At 42.0% G+C, this 10,594-nt stretch overlaps 1 protein-coding gene across 8 annotated transcripts; it reads left to right on the plus strand.

Moving 5' to 3' along the window:
- Positions 1-2,167: 2,167 nt before the first annotated feature.
- LOC147429968 (uncharacterized) lies at positions 2,168-8,767 on the plus strand. Of its 8 annotated transcripts, XM_086496155.1 has the most exons (11): positions 2,168-2,363; positions 2,581-2,645; positions 2,753-3,286; positions 3,368-3,672; positions 3,747-5,938; positions 6,040-6,455; positions 6,534-6,758; positions 6,851-7,266; positions 7,350-7,441; positions 8,041-8,169; positions 8,264-8,767. In XM_086496155.1, exons 1-10 carry the CDS (start codon positions 2,225-2,227, stop codon positions 8,166-8,168), a joined length of 4,512 nt encoding a protein of 1,503 aa, XP_086352281.1. In that variant the 5' UTR covers positions 2,168-2,224; the 3' UTR covers position 8,169; positions 8,264-8,767. The 8 variants fall into 8 exon arrangements, with proteins under 8 accessions (XP_086352281.1, XP_086352274.1, XP_086352275.1 ...); XM_086496150.1 differs by having other exon boundaries at positions 2,228-2,363; positions 2,457-3,286; positions 7,347-7,441; XM_086496151.1 differs by having other exon boundaries at positions 2,228-2,363; positions 2,581-3,286; positions 7,347-7,441.
- The last annotated feature ends 1,827 nt before the right edge of the window (positions 8,768-10,594 follow it).

Here is a 10,594-nt window from a genome sequence, read left to right on the forward strand (position 1 = left end):
AATCCCTGGGTGCAGCCACTTGAAGATCCAACGAGTGAGTTAGGCTTGAATTTTGATTGGAAAATGGTTTTTGATATGATCATGAAGTGGCAAATGAGGGTGGACAAACTAGTTGCAGTCAATCCCATAGACACAATTGAAGAAAAAGAAAGGACAAGTCAATCCCTACAAAACCAAATTGGAGAAGCCGGTTCTTGATAAACTAGTAAAAGGCATACAAGAATTATATTTGAATTTAAAAGCTGTAAAACTTAAAGGTAGAAGTGTAAGGGTTTTGCAGTAGAGCCCATGCCAACACACTCTAGAAGTGGTTAGGGAGGAGGGGCCATGCACTCATTCTTTCCTCTCTCCAAATGCCTTAGGAAGTTGGTTCAATATCCTACCAAAGGATAATTGTAGAACTAGCAAATGGTAAAGGAGTCATTTCACAACATTTGGTGGGGCTAATGGAATTTGAGTTAAGGGGACATCAAACTTGTTGCCACTTGAGTACTTTACGTTTGAGAATTTACAAAAGAATCCTAGGAATGGACAAGTTTACCTAGAAAGGAAATCTTAACTTTAGGGATGTTCGCGGCTTAGACATCCTTGTTCAAGGAAAAATGGAAAACCTAAAGCTCTTCTAGTCAAAGCCAATAGACTTTTGAAAGGCTTACAGAAGGGACTTGAAAGTTACAACCTCTGGCACAAATGAAGTGGAGATGCCTTAGTATGGATTTTGTAACCGGAGTTCTCATTGTGTAAGGAGGCTATGACTCTACCTTTGTGAGAGCGGTCATGCTCACTAAAGTAGCCCATCTATTTCTAGTCAAGACAACCTTCTCTTCTTTTGATATTAGCCTCTTATTCATCAAAGAGATCTTGAACTTCCAAAAAGGATTGTGAGCGATAGAGATGCAAAATTCACATCCAAATTTTGGACTTCTCTTTTTCAAGCTATTGGAATACCCTTATTTTTTAGTACAACATACCATCCTCAAACTGATGGTCAGATTGAAAGAGTAAATCCAGTCATCAAGGACATCCTTAGAGATTATTTCTCTTAAGAACCTCACAAATGGATCCAATACCTTCTTTTGGTGGAGTTTACTTATAAGTCATCAGTACATAGGAGTATAGGTATGACCCCATTCAATATTCTTTATAAAAATTCCTAGCACCTTGAAATTTTTAGGCATGCAATTAGATCTAAGCGCCAAAGCAAATGCTTTAAGGAATGGAAGCTTAGACTAAAGCAATCCGAAAAGACATTCAGCCTACCCGAGATAAAAAAGGTCTTTGCCAATCTAAAGGGATCAAATCGAGTTTTAAAGGAAGGTGATAAAGCATTTCTTAAAATCAAACTTGAGAAAAGCAATTTATTCTACAAAAAGCTAAGCCCTAGATATTGTGGCCCTTATCAAATTGTTAAGGTGGTCAGTGATCAAGCCTCCAAATTAAAGCTACCACCTGGCCTTAATGTTCATGATGTTTTCATATCAGCCTATTAAAGCCTTATGTTCCTAATCCATTATAGATTCTCGATTCTTGCAGATAGTCAATTGGAGGTGCAACCATATTATATTCTAAAAACACGAGAGATAAATCTCAACAATAGAAGCATCATAGAGCATCTAGTCAAGTGGAAGGATTTCCCTAAAGAAGATGCCGCTTGGGAAAAAGAATACACTCTTTGCACAGATTATCCCATCTAATTCTTGAGACGAGTCTCTAACCAAAAGCTTAACCCTATTGTCAAAAAGAAATTGTATGTTAGATGTCCATAAGTAGAATGTCTTTACAATTTGTTTCCACTTGTCTAACCCTCCTTTACCTCTGTGTAAGATGTTGTGCACCACCATTCAATGTATATTAATCTACGAGAAAAACAATGCTCCTATGGAAAATTACAACAACCTAAGGGGAGCACCACAACAAAACTCTAAATAATACTACTTGCAATGCCAAGGGAAAGCTCATTGACGAATAACGAACCCAATTTTTCTGATCATAGTCAATGTCCATGGTTTTCACTAGGACTCTAATATTATTAGATTCATTTCCGTGCGCTTAACTATCATCCAATTTTTCTGTTGTAAAACTTTTAAGTAATAAATTCAAATCCATGTCATTTTTATCTCATTTCCCTGGTTCACCTCTCTCTTATGTAGACCATTGGACTTGAACACACAACTGTGAAATCTTTCGATTTTCAAACGAGCTCCACCAAACGGTTAACTCGTCTATGCTGGGCTTGACAGTCAGGTACCCCCCCTCGTTTCTTCCTCCTCACAAACTGTTGCGGGGCGACCCTCTCAAAAGGAAGCTCCCAGCCCGGCCATGGAAGCTCGCTCTCATTTTCTGCTTCCCAGCTCATGTCTCAGGTATGTTTCCTTTCCGAGCCTCCATCGTCTCCGTGTCGCAAGCTTCACAGGGAGTCAAGAGCATGCCATCGGTACAATGTTTCTGTGCAACAGCTCAAACCTAGGGTTTCCATTCATCGCTTCTCTTCTGGACGTCACCGGGCTAGCCCTCTCTTGCCCTTTGAAGAAAGAACAGCACATCATTTCTTAGTCAACATCTGAATGTTCGTATATGCAGCCTATGTGGCACGCACATTGTGGCAAACGAGCAGACCCTCTTTGCGAGATTCACAGATCAATAAAGTGGGCTGCTCACCATGGCCTTGGATGAGGTGACAGTTCGGCATGTTCTTGGACTGCTGGATCGGCTCTCTTCTAAAAATTTGGATCGTGCCGTTTTGCAATTCAAGGATCATACTCAGAGGTTTCATGAATCCCTCTCAGAACTAAAGAGCTTGAAGCTACCCACCACAGGAGAATGTATTGTTAAGGATTTTGCACAGTTACCATTGAATTCAGTAGGAAACCTCTCAAATGCTGCAGCTCAACCACTTTCTCAAAGTCTGCAAACAAAATGCACACCCTTGAAGTCACCCTTGAACTTGACTGTGATTCAAGAAGGTATTGAAAACTATGGCAGCAAGCAACATGCTCTGCAGTCTCAGGTAAAATGTACACGGTCGCAAACTCCCTTCGATTCGACTGTGGTTCAAGAAGATATTGAAAACTATGGCAGCAAGAAATATACCTTGCGATCTCGAGCAAGGAAGCTCAGTACTACAAAGCTACCACAGCGAGTCACTAGGTCTCGAGCAAAACAATCTGTTGCAACAGGCAGTGCTGCAGCTTCCAACAATCTACCTGAATCAGAATTCACCGTTTTGCAAGATGACTTTGTGGAAGCCAGAAACAAGAAAGATGGACAGCCCCAGCAGCCTCAACAGGTATATTTCCAAAATGATTTATATTTTTAATTTCTCTTGGTTTTCAGCTGAATGGAAAAAGGTTAATCTTGATATGTACAGGGTGAACCCTTTGCTGTTAGTCCAAAGAAATGTGATGCTTTTGCGTTTCATGTCACCCCATCTATACCAAAGCAGTCTCCCTGCTTAATGACTGCGGTTTCTCATGGTACAAACATAGGGCACTCTGTTAGTCCTAAGAAATGTGACGATTTTGCGATTCATGTCTCCCCATCAATTCCAAAGCAGTCTCCCTGCTTAACAACTGCGGTTTCTCATGGTACGGACATTGGGCACTCCATTTCACGAAAGAGGAAAATTTCCGTCTGTGAAGTTCCTGGCCATGGCCAACATACTTGTAAAAAGAGGTTGGTGTGTTCTATGGTCACTATATTTATTGTTTAGTCAATGAAGCACGTATAATAAGTGGATTTTATCACAGGATTTCTTTGTCATTCAACTCTCCTCTTTACGAGGCTTTCGTCATTGATGAGATTGTGGTACACAGTCCTCCTGGAGGGATAATGAAACAATTGTCTCCGCATGATCCGTTAAGAACAAACTATCTTGAAAGGTTGAAGACTCCCATTATGGATTATGTTGAACAAAAGAAAGGCAGTCTTGAAATCAATGGGCTGGTACAAAAGGACCTTGCTAGTGGTATGACTTTGGAGGGGCCAGATGAAGGCTTATCACAGGTGCATGGTGAGGTAGCAAGAAGCAGCAATCTGGTTGAGAAGAGCAATTCAAAGGTTATGGAATGTATCTTGAGTTGTGCACATGATGAAAAAGCTGCACCACCAGAGCCAGCTGAGGTAAACACTAATGGATTGACCCCAAGTTGTGAACAGATTGAAGAAAGCATAGTAGCCACACATCAAGTGGAGCAATGCCTCGAGGATCAACTCAAAGTTTTGGAATATACCAGCAGCTTTGTGTCAGCGCATGGTGAGGTGGCAAAAAGCAACAATCTGGTTGAGAAGAGCAATTCAAAGGGTATGGAATGTATCTTGAGTTGTGCACATGATGAAAAAGCTGCACCACCAGAGCCAGCTGAGGTAAACACTAATGGATTGACCCCAAGTTGTGAACAGATTGAAGAAAGCATAGTAGCCACACATGAAGTGGAGCAATGCCTCGAGGATCAACTCAAAGTTTTGGAACATACCAGCAGCTTTGTGTCAGAAGGTGAACAAATTTATGGGGCTAGCTGCCCTGTTCATTCTGTAGCCAAGTTGCAAGCTGAGGGGAGTATCAGTTCATCCCATAACAAAGAGGTCTCCCTTGTAAAGCCAGCAGCTCCATGCTTGTATGAGCATGTAGGGGAGAAATTGGTATTCTGTTCAAAGTTAGAGGATACTAACCATGGTGTTCAACCTGCTGGGTCTTCCCCAGCCAGGTTGCGGTGTGAGAAAAGTGGAACAGGTTCTCTGTTTCAAAGCGATTCACCACAAGAGGCTTTGCAGGCAGTGTCTTGCCAGCTAGCAGAAGAGTCGCTTGCTTCAGGTTTGAATGAGGTATATCATTCAGCTGAGGCATTTGTGTTGGAAAACTTGCCAATGCAGCCGAGCTCCGTCATCCAAAGCACATCACCTGTCGCATCTTTGAAGGGCGAGGAAGCTTCAGATATTAAGATGGTAGTCTTGATGCCTCAATTGAAGGAGACTGAGAGCTGTGGTCTGGAAGTGAAACGGGAAAATCCTGTCAGTCAATTTATAGAAAGTGAATTTCCATGGAGACCAGAGCTTTGCCAAAAGAGCCCTCCAAAAAGTGATAATTCCCAGATGGATTGCAGCGAATCTCCAAGGCCATGTCAAAGTATGGATGAAGGTGATGCAAATGAATGCAAATTACAAGAAAATGAGAGCCCTAAGGAATGGAGGGTCACGCCTAATGGTGATGACGGGTTCTTGAAATTCACTGAGCTTTTGGCTCAAGGCACTGTGAACAGCAGTCGGCGAAAGAGGGCTAGATCACCTGCAATCTGCACAGAAGAGTCCTGCAAAAACTCCAAAAGGGTGAAGTTGTCATCAACCGGACAAGGTGAGCAGTTCAAAGAGAAACAACTGCTGGATGCCCTTTACTCTCAAAGCCCCACGTCTGGAAGAAATAATAGTTGTATGTTTGGGTTTCCTCACTTCTCTCCTCTCCGAAGATTTCAAGACACCTTTGGGTTGACATGTGGAGACAGTGCTAGCAAGTCATTTGACACAGGTGACATCGAAAGTTTGCAGAGGAAAATCATGGGTAGTCGCAGCCTTAGTAAGAGCTACTCAAAACTTCCTTCTCTACGAAAAGATTATTCAGATACACCTCATGTCAGGTTAGTTAGAGCTGGATTAGTTGATAGGACCAGCATAAAATCAAGCAAGCAGAAGTCAGAGTGCCCCCTTATTACTCATTTAGAAGAGGACGGAAAGGAGAATCAAAGTCCTGAAACTTTGAATAGAGGCAGCAATGCAAGTATACTGTCTGACTGGCAGGTGCCTGCTGACAGAAGGAAGGTACTGGGTTGTGCAAATCACTCTCTTGGGCGGATGGAGAGTCCACATAAACGCTACAATCTTGCTGTAGGCACCGGGTCATTTTTAAGTCTTGTACAACAAAAGCAATTGCCTCTCCCTCATCCCAATGGTAGGCCCTTCTATGCTATCAAGCATGCTGAAATTTCGGTTGTTTGAATGGATGCGTGATGGTCTCATCAATTCTAAACTGTCAGTTTTTTCAAGTTTCAGGTAAAAGAGAGGTAAGAGTGAAGGCCCTTGAGGCAGCTGAACTTGCCAGAAAGCAAGAAATGCGACAAAGGAAAAGGAGAAAACTGGAGGGTATGGGTGCCAAAGGTATCGATTCAGAATCTGCAACCGACAAATTGCAGGGGATCACCGTTAAGGTGAAACGAGTAGCTGAGTTGAAGATAAAAATGGATCAGGAAAAAGCTAGGAAGCAAGAAATGGAACAGAGGAGAAAGGAAGAGGAAAGGAAGAAAAAGGAGGCAGAGTTTGCTGATAAGAAACGGAAGAGAGAGGATGCAGACAAACGGGATCGGGAGGAGAAGCGGAAGCGAGTAGAGGAAGTGCAAAGATTGCTGAAGGAGCAAGAAGAGCGTCAACGTGTTGACCTTAATGAGAAAGAGCTTAAGCGAAAATTGCTGGTAAGTGAAGCTAAACTGCCAAGCTCATTGTGTGTCTAGCTCTAGTATTTCAGTTGTTTCAGCTTCCATCTATTGCAGGAGGAACGCGAACGGGAAAGGAAGGCTCAAGAAGAGGAAGTTAAAAGGCATCGGCGGTTGGAGAAAGAAAAAGAAGTAGAACGTCGAAGGAAGCAGGATGAGCACTTCAAGGCTGCCCGACTTGCAGAGAAGCAGGCTGAGAGGAAGCGTAAAGAGGCCATGCTACTACAAGCTCACGGCAATGAGGATGATGAATTATTAGCTCAGATTCCACTTGGCAATAAGGTCTCTGTTCTTATCTTTATGTGTGCATTCACAATTTGCACTGTGTGCTGGATTGATAGGAGGGAGCAACTAATGAAATTGTGGGTTTGCAGTTGTCTATCGTGTCGACAGAGAGCTTTGCTGTAAGCACCTCAAAGGATTGGGAGGCACAGGCAAAAAGTGTATTTGGCACCAAAAGTCAAACATCAGGAGATAACTGGGGCATTGGGGTACAGGGTGTTGTCACCTCTGCTTTTTGTCTGAATAACAGTGAAAAGGTTTCTTCTTTTGTTGAAAATGGACCTTTCCTTTCTACTAAGCAAGCAATAAATGGATTAGGCTTAAAGTGTGAGCCATTCAAGAGCTCAAGCTACACTACTCCCTCTAATATGAGGGCTGATATCCAGGCCCCTGCCCAGCTAATCCCCCCTGAAAATGAGATTCAGTCATATGAAATCTCTCCGTATAAAAGCTCCTCTGATGATGAGGATGACGACAAACCAAAGAAGCCGGTTCCTCTCTGGGCAAGGTGAGATTCCTCCTTAATTTTTTGAAATTACGGTGCTTCCTACGGAGGATATCCACTAGAATAATCAATTCTTTTTGAAGCAGGAAAGAAAACCTGTTACAGCAGCTACTGTGGCAGCAACATGTCAATCCTGATCGTATTTTCTCAAGTGCAAAAACTTGCAGCCTCGCAGAAAGTAAGTCTTAATTGTGATTTAATGAATTTGTAACTCACAACTTACTGTCTTTGTTGTTTAAGAAAAGCTGAAGCTCAGTTATTTACTAAAGAATGTCTGATGCATTGAACGTGCAAATATAAGTCATGCTTTTTCCATAAGTCTGGTGCATTAAGACAATGGGCCATTTCAAGCATGCCTTTTTTCATGCACAAGAAGGCCATTTGAAGCATGCATTGGGTGGGAGTCTCGCTTGCTAGGTGTTGAGACTTTCAGCTCGTATGCTTACAATCTCTTTCATATTTTCTTTCACCTGAGGCACAAGAAGATTTAGAAATATTCTCATGTAGGAAAACGGAGTCTTTTTCAGTGTTTTTCATACCATGCATAACATCATGAGCTTCTGCTCGAGAGGCACCACATACCTAGCTAGGTACGATTGGGGGCAGGGGACCCGTCGGCGGGCCGGCGGTCCCCTGCCCCCAATCGTACCTAGCTAGGTATGCGGTGCCTCCCTCACAGAAACTTATGATGTTGAGGTAAGTCACAATGTAGGAATTATTGTGAGAATTTGTCTAAAACTTCTTGTGAGGTAACCCAACGGCATGTCATTTGGCCAGTTTTTGGCACTACAGGTTCAAGAAGGCGTAAAGATTTCACAAAAAGGAGTGCTAGTGGTGATTGGCTAGACGATAATGTGACGTGGAAGGAGGAGCTTGACTACAAGAATGCAATGGGCTACATGTAGGGTTAGTGGAAGCGATCTTAGCAAGGAAATTGCTTTTGTCTGTGTGTGCGCGCACCTGTGTTTGTGTCTTTAAGCGATTGGGTGATGTATTTCAGGTGATACTTTGACATTTGCGACATCGTGGAGCTTGGCGTTGTTGGCAAAGCTAGGAGCTGGAGGGGGAGGGGACACTCGTTGCGGAGACCCTTTACTGTATACAAACCCATTTGCTGCTACAATATGCAGCCATAGCTGTACGAGTTACCGTCCATTGTCTTCGACAACAGCTATACAAATTACTGTCCATTTTCTTCGACAACAGCTGTGCTAAGTCGACATAATTGCAGCACCAAGCTAATGTTTTGTTATACAATGCCTAGCTATTTCTCCTTGTACTCGATACGGGCATACCGTTTGCAATTATACGGGATCCCAAGGTTGAAAAGATAGTGTGTGTGTGTGTGTGTGTGTGTGTGTGTTTCACAGTTTTTGGCTTGCTATTTCTGTTTGCCCCTCATTGCAAACAACATAAGCCCTGCAAAAGCTGTCCACCGAGGGGCACACACGGTTTGTACTGGCTCACCTCTAACTTGGAAGTGCAAGAATCGATTGTCCATGAAGCAACCCCCCCCCCTGCGCCTTCCTTTCTGTGTGCCTGTGTGTGTGACTCTACTCTTGCAATTGTATGTATGCTCTGCATCTCTAGAGTTATGACAAAAACTCAATACGCGGAACATCGTATGGATGTGTGCTTTTGTGTGTGTGTGTGGGAGCATATTTTAGTACCTAGTTCTTTACCCTCTATTGGGCTCTCCAGACATTAGTGGGCATGTCGTAGTATTTAGTCAACACTATGCCTGATGGAGCTGATGATTATATTGTCTTGTGGATGACCACCACGGGTCTATACCTTGCACTTTCCTTTAAAGGTGAATCTGGGCTTATCCTAGATTCATCTAGGTCTATCAATTAGTTAGCATTTGCTTATGGCTATGTCTGTCATAAACCAGATTGCCAAATAGGCAACTTGCAAGGTGCATATGTGTCAGTAGCTTGAGGCCCTTTTGAAACCCATTTTTCAACATGGTTATAGGAGAAGAAACAACATAAGTGCAATGAAGAAAAAGTAGAGGATCGTGATACATAAGTGATTATGCCTAGATTTGGAAAGCTTACTAGAGGGTGCCATTGATACAAAGCCTTTATAGTGATTTCAAAGAGTACTCAAGAAAAGGATAGCAAGAAGTCAAAGAACCCAAGAATGATTATTTTTCAAAATGCTTCACACGAAAAAGTAGGAATGAAGCATTGATGGAATCCAAAATATATCTTATTGAATCCAAAATATATGCTGCGAGAGCCAATTGTCTAAATCTATGTGTACATTTTTATTAGATAGCCTAGACAAAAACGTGTGCAATAAGGGCACTGATCTCCAACATTTTTATAATGGCACAAAATAGATGTGTACATTTTTACAATAGATATATAAAAATAGATGTGTACATTTTTATTAGATAGCCTAGACAAAAACGTGTGCAATAAGGGCACTGATCTCCAACATTTTTATAATGGCACAAAATAGACGTGTACATTTTTACAATAGATGTGTACATTTTTATTAGATAGCCTAGACAAAAACGTGTGCAATAAGGGCACTCATTTCCCCAACAAAGCCTGTGACCATCTTTTTATTGCACAATGATATTTGTATGTAAATGGTTAAATGGACTCCAAACCACTTAGTTCCTTGATAAATCCAGCAAGTGTCTCCTTTTGAGAAGTCATAACAAGCTTGTTTTGAGAAGTCATAACAAGCAATCCATTATTTCTCACAAGCGGTTGGCCAAGCATATAACACTAGCAAAAAGTGTGCATTGTGCTCACAAGACTTTTGAGTTAAAGAGGGTTAAATTGGGAAATGAATTTGCATTCAACAACGTTGGGGTGAAAGGCCTATTTTCTTTTACCCATATACACACATACAAAGCATCATATGTATAGAATCTATTAATCTTATTATGTTAGGGAGAGACTCTTTGCATGAGAGGCCAAAGGGCTAGGAAACAAAGTGCATGCTATTCTCCATCCAGCTTCCTCTTCTTATAGGCCCTCAAGCCTACCTTAGCAACCCTTGAACTGTGCGTGCCTAGCCGGCCTTGCCTAGGGGTGTACCTACGGGTGTACCTACGACGGTCCTACCCTTGTCTTGACAACACTCCCCCCTTGAAAGAGAGTTATCTTTCTCGAAAACTTCAATGGGACAACTTTTCATAAGAATATTGATGTTTTCCTCTCTAACCTCACATATCAATTGATTCACTGAATAATTACCAAATTTGGTACGGATATGTGGAACTATTTGCTCGTGGCAAAAAGTGAATTGAATGATTGCAATCAGATACATTCTAAAGAGATTGCCTTTAGTTTAAATAGCCAAAGGTGAT

This window comes from Adiantum capillus-veneris, chromosome 22, assembly GCF_014529385.1.
Source record: "Adiantum capillus-veneris isolate H3 chromosome 22, ASM1452938v2, whole genome shotgun sequence".
NCBI lineage: Eukaryota > Viridiplantae > Streptophyta > Polypodiopsida > Polypodiales > Pteridaceae > Adiantum > Adiantum capillus-veneris.

Excerpts from the sequence above, each read along its gene's own strand:
- LOC147429968 (XM_086496155.1), top strand. The coding sequence starts at position 2,225 with ATGCTGGGCTTGACAGTCAGGTACCCCCCCTCGTTTCTTCCTCCTCAC. Across the intron at positions 3,287-3,367 it reads AGCCCCAGCAGCCTCAACAG|GGTGAACCCTTTGCTGTTAG; the intron begins GTATATTTCCAA and ends TGATATGTACAG. Across the intron at positions 3,673-3,746 it reads CAACATACTTGTAAAAAGAG|GATTTCTTTGTCATTCAACT; the intron begins GTTGGTGTGTTC and ends ATTTTATCACAG.